Here is a 14709-nt window from a genome sequence, read left to right on the forward strand (position 1 = left end):
CGGGAGTTAAAAATGGCGCAACCTGTTGATAACATTCAAATTCATACGTTCCTATTATTTTTCCAGGCTATTTCCCTGAAGAGGAGGATTTAAAAGGTGAAGAAGGGAAGGATGATGAAGAGGAGGATGATGATAGCAACTCCACAGCTCAACATCAAGATAGCACTTACACGCCCACTGACGAAGAGCAAGAGGTAGGAGGGGACAACAAAGGAAGCTTCAGCTACCAGAATTCCCCAGGAAGTCACCTATGCAACCAGGATGGGGAAAACGAATCTCTGCTAAGTGATGTCAGTGATCAGGCGACTGACGTGAAGGGCATATCCGCTCAAGATCCTCAGGATGATAAAACTATCTCCCCTCCCAAGCTCCAAATCGAGACACATGATTGCATGGATAAAATGAAGACAGCCTATGCCAACATACTGTCGGATTCCTACTGGACAAGTTTAGGACTTGGTCTTAAGTTGCCTTACCCAGAGAGGAAAGGCTGTGACAGTCGAAATGGAGGCAACAAAGGTGACTTTGATTGGCACCAAGATGCACTATCCAAAAGTTTACAGCAAAACTTGCCTTCAAAGTCAGTGTCCAAACCAAATCTTTTCAGTTCCGTCCAGTTGTACCGACAAAACACCAAGATGTATGGCACCGTGTTCACGGGCGCTAGTAGGTTTCGTTGCAAGCAATGTAGTGGAGCCTATGACACCTTGGTAGAGCTAACGGTGCACATGAATGAAACGGGCCATTATCAAGATGATAACCACAAGAAAGACAAGCACAGACCCACTAGTTACTCGAAGCCCAGAAAAAGGGCGTTTCGCGATATGGACAAGGAAGATGCTCAGAAAGTCCTGAAGTGCATGTTTTGTGGTGACTCGTTTGACTCTCTTCAAGACCTGAGTGTTCACATGATAAAAACAAAACATTACCAAAAAGTGCCTTTGAAGGAACCCATACCAACCATCTCTTCAAAAATGGTTACGGCAGCAAAGAAACGGGTGTTTGAAGTTAACAGGCCCTGCTCACCAGATTCTACAACAGGCTCCTTTGTGGATATTTGTTCCGCACAGAAGAATGGCAACCCACCGGTCTACTCCAACAATCGATACGGCTACCAGAATGGCGCCAGCTACACTTGGCAGTTCGAAGCCTGTAAATCTCAAATCCTAAAGTGCATGGAATGTGGAAGTTCTCACGACACTTTGCAGCAGCTCACAACTCACATGATGGTGACGGGACATTTCCTGAAAGTCACCAATTCGGCTTCCAAGAAAGGAAAGCAACTTGTTTTGGACCCTCTAGCTGTGGAAAAGATGCAATCACTGTCGGAATCGCCATCTAATGACCACCACTCAAAGCCATTGACAAATAGTCCTTCAGACGGCTCAACACCTGAGACAAAGACAAGTAAGGAATGTAAGGCTCGGGATTTGGAAGACTCAAACAAAGATGAAAAAGTGGACTCTAGTGATGAACATGAAGATGCATTAGGGAAACCCTTAGATCCTACGCTGAAATACCAGTACCTAAGGGAAGAAGATTTGGAAGATGGTTCAAAGGGAGGAGGAGATATTTTGAAGTCACTAGAAAATACCGTAACCTCAGCTATCAACAAGGCTCAAAATGGAACTCCAAGTTGGAGTGCATATCCCAGCATTCATGCAGCGTACCAGATCTCAGAAGTCCTTAAACCTTCTCTATCCCATGGTTCTCAAGTAATGCAAATGAGACCCACCTTTTCCAACAAGTTTAGGCCCATTGCTCCCAAGTGCAAAGCGGGGCTTCTTGTTCCTAACACTCCTAAAGAACCTCAATCAACACAAGTGAAGGAAGAATTAGAAGACACAGAAGTGCAAGGAGAAACAACTAAAGAGACATCTCAGTCTGAAATGGTGTCACTAAGTAAAAAGGAAGATTCCCCCAAATTGGAAGATTGCCCTGAGTCAACAAGGAAAGATCCCAGCTCCCCTAAAGAAGAGGGGATGATAAAACCAAACTGTGAGAAGGAAAAAGCTAAACTTCCAGAATCTATGGAACCTTCTCTCAGCAATAATGTTTGTTCCAAGTTAAGAAGTTCAGTAAATCATTCTCCAGACTTACCATGTGTAAATCCGCTCAGTGCTCTACAATCGGTTTTAAATAATCATTTAGGGAAAGCTGCAGAGTCATTGAGGTCTCAGGCCAGTTCAAGTCCCAGCTCAAGCATAATTTCCATGTTTCAGAAGCCTACTATAAATAGACTGGAGAAACCAGTTGTATGTCACACTCCACCAAGGCCAGCAAGCCGTTATTTGTTCGAAACCAACGATCAACCCATTGATCTTACCAAATCCAAGAGTAAGAAAATAGAGTCGGCTAAAGCCAAATCTTGCACTTCTCCACCTCAGAAGCACGCCCTGTCCGACATCGCCGACATGGTAAAAGTTCTTCCAAAAGCTACCACCCCAAAGCATGTTCTCTCTGCGAGAATAGCGTCAATGAAATTGGAGATGGATGCCAGGCACTTTGAAGACGTCTCAACTGAGGTCTCCTCATTACATAAAAGGAAAGGTAGACAGTCCAATTGGAACCCCCAACATCTTCTCATTCTACAAGCCCAGTTTGCTTCCAGCCTCTTCCAGACTTCAGAAGGGAAATATTTGTTGTCCGACCTCGGCCCCCAAGAGCGGATGCAGGTTTCTAAATTTACTGGACTTTCCATGACTACTATCAGCCACTGGTTGGCAAATGTGAAATACCAGCTTCGAAAGACTGGCGGGACTAAGTTTTTGAAAAACATGGACAAGGGACACCCGATATTTTATTGCAGTGACTGTGCATCTCAATTTAGAACACCTGCTGGTTATATAAGCCACTTGGAAACCCATTTAGGCTTCCAAATGAAAGATATGAATAAATTAGCAGTAGAACGGCAAACCAAGGTAGGAAAGGGACTCTCCAGGGTGGCTGTTCAGCGCTCCCCTCTACCCGCAGCTGGAGACGAGGACACAGACTGTAAGTTTAAGTGTAAGTTGTGCTGTCGGACATTCGCAAGCAAACACGCCGTTAAACTGCACCTAAGTAAAACACACAGCAAGTCGCCAGAACATCATTCACAGTTTGTAGCGGAGGTGGACGAGGAATAGTCTGTAAGTGATGCATTCAATCTTAGTTTAACTTTTCTGATTGTACAGTTTATCAAACCAACAGACGATGGGGCTTGTGAGCTTTCGCAGAAGTCAACCTGTCGATGTAAATATTGGTCTACTTTGCAGCTCCCACTACACATATAAATGTAATTTCCTTAGGTTTTGTAAATGCTGCTACTTTACCCTGCTCCGATTGGGGAGCTGGAACATCGCTGGTTTATTGCACCTGTCTTTCGTTACCCTTTTGCTTTGGGTTAATTCCCCTATCCGGCCGGACTGCTTTCCAATGCATTGCAGTCCACTCCGGGTCAAATAGGTTCAAGGTGCATTCACACACCCTACTTTGTAGTAATGCCATTTGTAATGATGACCTACGAAGACCCAGATATTGTGCATATTTCTGTCCCGGGGTCAAGGATCACAAACATACAGATTTTGCTTCTAACTTTGCGGCTGCTACGCGTTTTAAGGAAATGAACCCACTCCAAAGCATGACAAGAAGAGAGAGGTAACCTTAGAGCAGGCGTGGGACACTGTAGTCCTCAAGGGCCACCAACCGGACAGGTTTTCGGGATGTCCCGGCTTCAGCACAGCCGGCTCAATCAGTGGCTCAGTCAAAGACTGATTAAGCCACCTGTGCTGAAGCTGGAACTGATTGAGTCACCTGTGCTGAAGCAGCGATAGCAACATTGACCCTGAGGACTGTAGTGCCCCCCCCCCCTCGCCTTAGAGTGTTGGTAGCCAAAGAGGGAAAGGAAAAGATGGATAGAAATATCAAAAAAAGCTTTAGTGCATTATTTGATAAGCGTAAACGCATCTTTACACTGTGTGTAATTTGTTTTCAAATTGGGTCATGTGAAAAGGAACTTGCATCCCACAAAAATGGTGAAATTGACCTCATTTCGCATCTATTCTCTCTCATACTCATGACACAACTTTTCTAGCCATTTGTAGAGGTTTCTCCGGAGATGTACATGTCAAGACCACGCTGTTTTTCCGCACCACATGCATTCCATATAGATTTGATGCCCATTTTCAGCCGAGCGAGTTTATCGGGAACTAACAGCTATTTTTTACCCTAATGAATGGAGGAAACCAACGGCAAGGCGATGTATAGCTTGATATACCCCTTTGTAACATGTGCATCGTGTAGCTGCCCCCTAAGCCCTCCCGTTCACAGCCAAGTTGGAGCCAAGTGCCTTGATACTTTCACACCGAGAGACACAAGATGGAAAGGACGTTCTTTTGGGCCGGATTCACTAGATGCCGTTCATTTCGTGATCATAGAAAAAAAAAAATATATATATATATATATCAGCGTGCAATATTGCCGATTAACGACTTATTCATTAAGAATTATTTATGCACAACAATCGTACGGGACTGACCTAAGTTGCGTGGGGGGTGGAGAGTGGTGATAGCAGGGGATCCACATTAGTTACATCGCTATTTCCTCCATCAATGCAAAATTCTGTGGACCTTTGGTACTATAGGGTAGTAATCATTACAATGCTCCCTGTCCACTAAGTTATATAATGCCCCCGGGCCATAGAAGCAACCAATGCATAGCAGATAAATGCTTTGTAGGCACCAACGGTATTAACATACCTCCCACACATACAATAAATAAAAACTGAACCGGATCAAACTCATGGATTGGGTTGAGTCGACCACTTGGGCTATATGGTTTGTAATACGATTTTTATGTAGTGTAGTCGGTATCACTTACTCCAGCTCGCCTAGCATTGTATAGACTGTGTATATAGTGTACGTAGTGTATATATACATAGTCACGATAGCCCTGGATTCAGCCTGGGGTGGGTGATATAAAAAATAAACAATTCCGCTGTATTTTATGGCCAGTAATATTAGCCCAATTTTCCCGGGCATCAGAGTTTAGTGAACAGCATGTGAATAAGGAATTGTTTTTGCCAATTAAACATACATACAGTTTTAAAATATAATCGCAGACATATTGCCGCAATTTAAAAAAAAACAAAAAATTATTTACCTCTGTCGAGACACCATTAATGCGGGGGTCCTCAACTCAAGTCCTCAAGACCACCCAACAGGTCAGGTTTACAGAATATCCCTGCTTCAGCACAGGTGGCTCAATCAGTGGCTCAGTCTGAGCCACCTGTGCTGAAGCAGACTCTTTCAACTGAGCCACCCGTGCTGGAACACGGACCGATTGAGCCACCTGTGCGGAAGCAGGGATATTGTGAAAACCTGACCTGTTGGGGGTTTCATGAGGACTGGAGTTGAAAACCCCTCCGTTAGTGAATAGGCTGATTATATCTAGATATCGCCAATGTTTGTTCAATTACCATCAGCCATTAGTGCATCTCTCTCTGCCCACCTGGCTTCAGGAATGCTTTGGTGCATCGAGCTTTATGGTCTCCCAACTTGAATCCACCACATGTTTACTTTTGGTACAAGCCCTTGGTTGCCGCCTGTATTCAATGCCAAAGTTAGTTGAAGAATGAGAGCAGTGTGTAGCCCCTTATGCTGAATGTATTATTCCTGCAATGTTCCCTAAATGATGCATAACCTCTCCTCCTAAGGGCAGTTTCATCAAGTGCTTCCAATCCGGCGTCAACTTTACAATCGTTTGCGCTAACCCGTACAAGCCGTTGATGAATCTGCGCCTTAACTTGTTGATCGGTCTTTAATTTTAAAACAAATTCTTGAATTAGTCAACAATTACTTTTCCGCCTTTAATGTTGTCAGCAAAGGGTTAAAACGAAAAACCACATGCTTAATGTATATATGACACTATTATTTTTGATCCGGAAGAAGCACAACAGAGATACTGTGACATGCATTGGTTCGATGATGTTAAAATGACCCGGAAGTCGGAAGTCCATATTTTGTACGATATGTTCATTTACTGAAGATGTGTAAAACTGATTTGCAAATATAACTTAAACACAAAATGTCCTTTATCACATGTTTCCTGGTTGTATATGGCGGTCGCCCAATCTGTTAAGTTTGTAATATATAAATGCTGTTGTAACAATTCATATTTAAGCAGGTGATGATGATGCAAAAATGAATATTACTGTTCAGCCAATTAAACCGTTATTATTTTTTAATGACCGGGAGTTTAATGTCCAGTTTTTAATTGATGGTGCCGTATATTCATCTGCAAGGATAACTAGTGAAGGACGTGTGAGGGTCCGACCGCAGGGGTGGTCGACATCAGTCCTCAAGGGCCACCAACAGGTCAGGTTTCCTGAATATCCCTGCTTCAGCCACAATAAATATAAAGGGGTATATGTGCCAATGTAGAGAACGGTGTGTTTTGACGCACTGCACCATATTGGAGCAGGGCTGCGCCATATGCAAGAACATTTTTGCAAAGCTGCAAAAATAGCAGATTTTTTGGTGGCAAATAAAAGGTAAAAAGAATGGAGCAAAGGGACGCAGAATGTGATACAGCTCATTATAATCTGTGGACGTGTATCTCCACCCCAACTCCTCCTCCAACTCCTACTACTGGCTCTCCCCAAGGTGCAAGCTGGGACAGAGAGATGCAGAATGTCATACATCTCATTATAATCTGAGCACCATGTAACTCTCCCCAACTCCTCCTACAGACTCTCCCCAAGGTGGTAACTGGGGCAGAGACGCAGAATGTGATACATCTCATTATAATCTGTGCACCATGTAACTCCCCCCAACTCCTCCTACTGACTCTCCCCAAGGTGCAAGATGGGGGAGAGGTGCAGAATGTGATACATCTCATTATAATCTGTGCACCATGTAACTCTTCCCAACTCCTACGGACTCACCCCAAGGTGCAAACTGGGGCAGAGACGCAGAATGTGATACATCTCATTATAGTCTGTGCACCATGTAACTCTCCCCCAACTCCTCCTACAGACACCCCCAAGGTGCAAGCTGAGGCAGAGATGCAGAATGTGATACATCTCATTATAATCTGTGCACCATGTAACTCTCCCCCAACTCCTCCTACTGACTCTCCCCAAGGTGCAAGCTGGGACAGAGAGATGCAGAATGTCATACATCTCATTATAATCTGAGCACCATGTAACTCTCCCCAACTCCTCCTACAGACTCTCCCCAAGATGCAAGCTGGGGCAGAGACGCAGAATGTGATACATCTCATTATAATCTGTGCACCATGTAACTACTCCCCAACTCTTCCTACTGACTCTCCCCAAGGTGCAAGCTGGGGCAGAGACGCAGAATGTGATACATCTCATTATAATCTGTGCACCATGTAACTCCTCCCCAACTCTTCCTTCTGACTCTCCCCAAGGTGCAAGCTGAGGCAGAGACGCAGAATGTGATACATCTCATTATAACCTGTGCACCATGTAACTCTCCCCAACTCCTTCTACAGACTCTCCCCAAGGTGCAAGCTGAGGCAGAGACGCAGAATGTGATACATCTCATTTTAATCTGTGCACCATGTAACTCCTCCCCAACTCTTCCTACTGACTCTCCCCAAGGTGCAAGCTGGGGCAGAGACGCAGAATGTGATACATCTCATTATAATCTGTGCACCATGTAACTCCTCCCCAACTCCTCCTACTGACTCTCCCCAAGGTGCAAGCTGGGGCAGAGACGCAGAATGTGATACATCTCATTATAACCTGTGCACCGTGTAACTTTCCCCAAATCCTCCTACTGACTCTCCCCAAGGTGCAAGCTGCGGCAGACAGGGGAAATAGGAGCAAAGTATTTTGATCCATACGTAGGTGCAGGATGGAAACGCCCCAGTGTCAAAATTACCTTGATACAAAAAACCCAAAATATCGAATTTTGGAGAATCAGATGCATTGCTAGCCCCTTTTTAAATTTATTTTTTAACCACTGAACCACTGACAATAATTGTGTGCCGTTACTGTGTTCTTTAGCACTTAACTCCAATCCATTGTACATTGGAACTATATGTTGCAGATAATGTATCAAGCTTTGAACAAGTAGGTCGTGCTGTGAAACTTTCCTTATCCTGCATGTCAAATGATGTTAAATACATTTATGCAACTTGACAGATCTAAGGCACTTCAGACCTGGAGGATTTTTTCGGATGCAAAAGAGGTGGAAAATGACACCCGGAGACGCGGAAATTGATGCATCGGATTGTGTAGTGTGTACATCCCTAACTTCTCTACGTAACCACTTCCCAAATCGCTCACTGACACCATGTACAGTACAATGAACACATCTCCAAACTGTCTCCATTCACGTTCATAGCTGTTAGCAATGGGATTCGGGCATTTATCAAAGTCTCAAAACTGGCCCAAATGTTTTAAACAACAAAATCCCATTGGATTAAATGTACGTGTTTTCTCTAATAAATCTAGGGCCATTCTTTCGGCCCTAGTTTTGCAGCTCGGGGACTCGGATAAATGACCCCATACATTATATATATTAATATTTTATATATATATATATATATATATATATATATATATATATATATATATATATATATGCCTTAGCAACAATTTAATGGCAAATCCATATTTTTAGAGCTTGATACATTCACACTACGTTTCTCCACGTGCTCTCATTAAGCATTTTGAAGCCATCTCGCAGGATAATATAGTTTAAAAACAAGTTCTCTGTGGATGGACCACCATGTTTTTGTTATTAACCCCTTGAATGCTGGGAGGCAAAGAGCAGTCCCGTGGCCATGGCGGGCCGTGACCCAGAAACAGGGGGCTTCCCCTCCCATTTCTCTTCCCCTCCAGATCGCGCCATGGAACCCAGGATGGGATCTAACCTGAAAAACAAGCGCTCCTCGGGTTTAACGTAGCCCGTACGTCATGGGACCCCACCCCTGGAGGGCCAGTCCCCCATGACGTAGTGACTACGTCTTGGGGTCCCCCAAAGGGTCACAAGACATTGACCCAGATCCACGAAAAAGGTGCTCAACTTTAGCATTCCTCTGCTCCCGTTCATATAATTAGGAGTACATTTGTGCTAAAGTTTAGCACCGGTTTGTGGGTCCGAGCCGTAGACCGATTAGTTCCACATTTGCAACCACTTCTGCCGCCGCGTGGCGTCACCACGTCACGCTTCCTGTTAAATGGCACAGCAATGGATCTGCTTGGGATTTTTGTTCCTCATTAGCAACTCGGGCCCAATATATAATAATTAGCAATAAGCGAGTATCAGTTAAATGGGATCAAAGACGCCCGAAACCCAAGCAACGAAGAATACATTTAGATCTAAAGTACCATAAATATTCCAGCTTCAAAGAAGAAAGATTTGATCCCCGGTCAGTAATAATCCTATTCCTAATAATGTCGTGATCACCGTCAGGAGGTTTATTTCCCATCCATCTCTAATAAATGGTGCCAAATGTTTCCTCTTTTCTTTCGTACCATTTAACGTGACCCTTCTGATTCAGGGGTGGGTATTCTCGGGAGGTAGAGGAAACTTCTCGGAGAGATGGTTATTAGTCCACTGTGCTTTGGTTCATCCAGCAGCCTCGGGGTCAAAACTGCCTATCAATGAAAGTGCACAATCACCTGCAAAGGTCAGACTGTTTGTAGCGATTTAAAAATCGGGAGTTCGACGTATTCAATAAGTGATTGATGCAAAAATACTACTATAAATACTCCTTTGCATGCAGTTTTCGTGGCATAAGTGGTCTGTCTCTCACACTCTCCACTGTCACTCTTCTCTCTCTACTCTCTCTCCACTCTCACTTGATCTCTCCACTCTCACTCGATCTCTACTCTCACTCGCTCTCCACTTGGTCTCTCCATTCTCACTCGCTCTCTCACTCTACTTTCCACTCACTCGCTTTCCACTCTCACTGGCTCTCTACTTTCTCTCCACTGCCACTTGCTCTCCACTCTCACTCGCTCTCTCCACTCTCACTCGCCCTCTCTCCACTCTCACTCGCCCTCTCTACTCTCACTCACTCTCTACTTTCTCTCCACTCTCACTCGCTTTCTCCACTCCAAATCGCTACCTCAACAACTCGCAAATAGTTATTGATGAATACGGCGAGCTGACGTTTGCTGGACAAAATTGCCATTTACCCCTAATAAAGGCCATTCTCACACTACAATGAATAGGCCTCAATAACTGGCTGACACATTGCAAACAGTTTTGCACCCTGTTGGACTTTATTAAATATACCTTATTGGAATATTATTTTTGGATATCAATTAAAATGTGATGTTAAAAAAAACAAATGGCAGTGAATATGTGAAGAAACGTGCTCTCTCTGAAATATTTCTGGAAAGATTTCACTTTTGAATGACTGCTATTTTAACCCTTTGCTGAAAGCAATGGATGGCGTTGAAATGAACATGCTTTTCTTTTAGTTTGCATCCCTTTCAAATTCCATTTAAACAAAGAACGTGTCAGAACGAAAAACATTTAACATTTAGTCTTTCAACGAAGACATTAATTTGGTTACACTGGTTGGAATTGTTTAGTGTCCGTTATGTACAGCAATTAAAAGCCTTAACAGTTCCCAGATCATGTTATGCATCCTTCACATGTCCACATGTGTCTCCGTGTTAAGAGTTTTGCTTTTTACAAGTCTGTGTGGAAACATCTGGCCTTTGCTCTCTTCCCCTCTTAGAGCCGCTGAGTTTATCAATCCGCGGCCCGGTGTTTATTTAGGAACATTTCACGACACTCGTGTTGTCGTTGGCAGATGTGAATTGCGGAGAGAAAGCGCCTCGATTCACGCAAATATACCTTTGTGTGTCTGATGAAAACCAGGCGGGCGTGGGCATCAAATTATCGCTAGTAAAAAACAGCATCAGATTTATACATTCCTTCTCTGCCAGAACAGCGAACAGCACCAAACCCTTATTGATATGCGATGGGCGTTTTTTTTAATACATTTAGGAAAAGTTCCCTTTTTTACTGTATTTTAGATAAGATTGTGCTTTAAAAGCAAAGGAGAAATTCATGGCGTTTTTAAATTTTTGAACACAGGATTGAGGCAGTGGGGTCTCTGGCGCTGAGCCCCAGTAATATGAAGCTCCAGGCACCCCCTGCTTCTGGAGATACCTAACCTCCGTAGGGGACGCTGATAGCTGCTCTGGCTGAGCTAGCTGCGTTTTAAAGTTTAAAGCTCCTGGTCACATGGGCCAATAGGAAGCCGAACTGGATGATGTCACAGCTTTCTATTGGCCCGTAGAGCGCGGGAGCTTTGAAACACCGTCATTATGTGAACCCCTGCTAGCCGAGGGGAGCGGCTACAGGCACCCCCTAGGGAGGTCTGTATCTCTGGAAGCAGGGGGTCACCGGAGCTCAAATTAATGGGGTTCAGCTCCGGAGACCCCCTGCTTCCATCCTACGTCAAAATCAGGAAGAATTGCCACTTTAAAAAGCCCAGAACCAATTATTTTGCGGCAGAATCAACAGAGGGGTTTCATCTCCGTATTTATAACCAGGACACCAGACTCGTAAAGAAGTGTGTAACTTTCTCAGGAGGTCGCGAACCGTGCCAAATCGGACCAATCCGCGGCTGAGTCAGAGTTCGCCCGCGATTCGCCGACATTAAGCCAGCGTGGCTGACAATTAGGTTTAATTTGCTAACTGGCAAGATTCTCTAATATCGCTAGGTTTGCTTAATGCCGACACTATAAATAGGACCCCGCGTTTCACTGGCTGTCCGGAGATATTACGCAGAACGCTTGCTCATTTGGTGACATTATCAGCCCCGTGAGGCCCGGCGCAACGATTATCAGGGAATCAAACTGCGCGCAGGGGAGGAACGCAAAAAATGTTGCTCGTGCATATCGGGGCAGTTTTGCTGGTCTCTGCACAATTGTACTCAATTGTAAAGTGGCGCCGGGCCTTTTAGACAACGTATCGGCATTCAGCGCGGCACAACAAATACTCGGATCCTGATCTCCACGCCCGGAGTCCTTCTAGCATTCCCTGTCCCTAATACAGGGATCGGGGACATTATACTCAACAATGCTATAGGAGACCATTGGCCCAGGGGTGCTCAAATCTAGTCCTCAAGCACCCCACTGCTTCCCCAGCAGGTCAGGTTATAAGGATATCCTCGCTTCAGCATAGGTGGCTCAATTAGTCCCAGCTGCAGCACAGGTGGCTCGATCAGTCCCTGCTTCAGCACAGGTGGCTCAATCAGTCACTGCTTCAGCACAGATGGCTCAATCAGTCCCTGCTTCCGCACAGGTGGCTCAATCAGTCCCTACTTCAGCACAGGTGGCTCAATCCCACTAATTGAGCCACCTGTGCTGAAGCAGGGATATCCTGAAAACCTGACCTGTTGAGGGGGGGGGGGGCTTGAGGACTGCAGTTGAGCGCCAAGCGAACGACTTGGCTCCGACAAAACATTTTGTTTTCCTCTTCAGGTTTCCTTCAGAAGTTTAAATCTTTCACTGAGTTTTATTATTCTTTGCAGGAGACAATAACTGACATTTCATAGTAAATGGGGGGTGGGGAGGGGGAGAGAGCGAAAGCAGAACCGAAAAAAAACCTCTTAATGCGGTGACACCGGCTTGCCCTCTATTGTTGAAAATGAGGATGCAATCATGATTGTTCATCAAACAGCCCCTAATGCAGCTAGAGCATTCAGCTATAATTTCTCTGTGCATTTATAATTACTGACATAGACTGCACACCTCGATGAGCAGATTAAAGCTATAAATTATTTAGCCCCAGCTTAAGATGAGGAATTTGATTTGTCTGGCAGTGGTTATTTGTTAGGGAGCTTGACACTCCGCATAAAAACGACTCCACTTGATATAGAGCAGCAGCCACTTTTAGCAATGCAGCGATTTTAAATCAGCGGCGGTGGCATTTTTGTTAAAATCGGGGGGGGGGGGGTACGCAAGGGCCAGAGATAGGTCAGGTTTTTGTGATATCCTGCTTCAGCACAGGTGGCTCAATCAGTGACTCAGTCGGACTGAGCCACTGATTGAGCCACCTTTGCTGAAGCAGGGATATTCCAAAAGCCTGACCTATCGCTGGCCCTTGAGGATCCCCCTATCTATGGAAAGGACCCCCCTGAATCTATGTCAGTCAAAGACTGAGCCACTGATTGAGCCACCTGTGCTGAAGCAGGGACTGATTGAGCCACCTGTGCTGAAGCAGGGACTGATTGTGCCACATGTGCTGAAGCAGGCATATCCCTAAGGCCTTGCCTGTTGGTGGCCCTTGTGGACTGAAGTTGGCCACCAATGATATATAGACTTTGGAAATGGGAGCATGTGTTTAAATGTACCAAAAAATGTTGGGGGGGGGGGGGGGTGTAAGTGGCTGGGGTATTGTACAGAGGAGGGGATATATTTTGTATCAAGCTCTAGCAATAGCCCTCTTAACGGTACATTTTACATTTAACCTCTTGGTTGCCAGGAAGGCCTGCAATGCATTGCAAATGAGTACACATCTCTTCGCAGCGGTGTACGACGACGCGTTTCGCTGGCTCCTTCTCTTGTTTCCGCGTACAATCTTGGGAGAGGGGCGAGGAGTAAGGGCGGGGTTGCTTGGTGTACACATGATAAGGGGGATGTATCTTTTGGGGCAGGCTGTGACTATGGAGTTAACATGGCGCATAGTTATGGGGGTCACACAGTGAAGACCATCCAGAGGGAGTTATTAACCCATATTTGTAACATCCACCACCACGCCATTTAAAAGGCAGAAACTCATACATTTATATGACACTGATGTCCCAACTCCTGCTGCTCCGGAGAGAACCTTCTCCCCATATTACTACAACACGTAAACAAGATACACTCAAAGTGCATCGTTACGGCAGACAAAACCCCAATCTTAATCTAGTTCCCCCCATCTTTACTTGACATATTGATCCTGGAGAAACTAGCTTCTGACAAATGATAATAAGATGTGTGTAGATCATTTATAATTGAATCCTAGTGACTATATGTACATGTATATATATATATATATATATCTGCATGTGGGTATATGCATTAATTATTTATTACAATACAACGGATTACATTCTCCTATTTCCATGACCTGCTCTTTGATAAGGAGCTATTATTTGGGGTGCAATGAGAAAGCAGGCTGTTATTAGATGGGGTGAAAGTGTCCAAGGTCTGGACTCACTAAGACCCATAGTCACTATAGCGTACTAAGCTTTAACGCATCTTTGCTCCCATTCATCTGAATGGAAGTTAGGACGTGCGAAAACTTAGCACCGTTTAGGCAAGCTGGGCCTAAGGGCTAGCACAGTGTAACTCCTATTTAAATGGATGGGAGTTATGGCATGCTAAACCTTAGCACCCTTTAATGCATAGGGGGCCTGAGAGTCCGCGATACAGGAGAAGAATGAAGGTGTTTTCAAGGTCACTTCTGAACGTGTCGAAATTTGAATCTAAAAGGTGTCTCACTGATTCATTGAGTACACGGGCGGCCAAGTCCATTCTCAAGGGCCACAGTCAGGTTTTCAGGATATCCCTGCTTCAGCACAGGTGACTCAATCAGTGGCTGGCCAACTCCAGTTCTCATAGGCCACCAGCAGGTCAAGTTTTAAGGATATCCCAGCTGAAGCAGGAATATGCTGAAAACCTGAACTGTTAGTGGCCCTTGAGGACTGGAGTTTCTCACCCTTAATTTAGTGCCTCTAAAT

General features: G+C 44.8%; 1 protein-coding gene across 1 annotated transcript; it reads left to right on the forward strand.

Annotated features, from left to right (window-relative positions):
• The first annotated feature begins 258 nt into the window (after window positions 1–258).
• Window positions 259–6226, forward strand: TSHZ2 (teashirt zinc finger homeobox 2). The gene has a single exon (XM_075571554.1). The coding sequence runs from the start codon at window positions 393–395 to the stop codon at window positions 3123–3125; it is 2733 nt and encodes a 910-aa protein (XP_075427669.1). The 5' UTR covers window positions 259–392; the 3' UTR covers window positions 3126–6226.
• Window positions 6227–14709: the final 8483 nt, after the last annotated feature.

This window comes from Ascaphus truei, chromosome 15, assembly GCF_040206685.1.
Source record: "Ascaphus truei isolate aAscTru1 chromosome 15, aAscTru1.hap1, whole genome shotgun sequence".
NCBI lineage: Eukaryota > Metazoa > Chordata > Amphibia > Anura > Ascaphidae > Ascaphus > Ascaphus truei.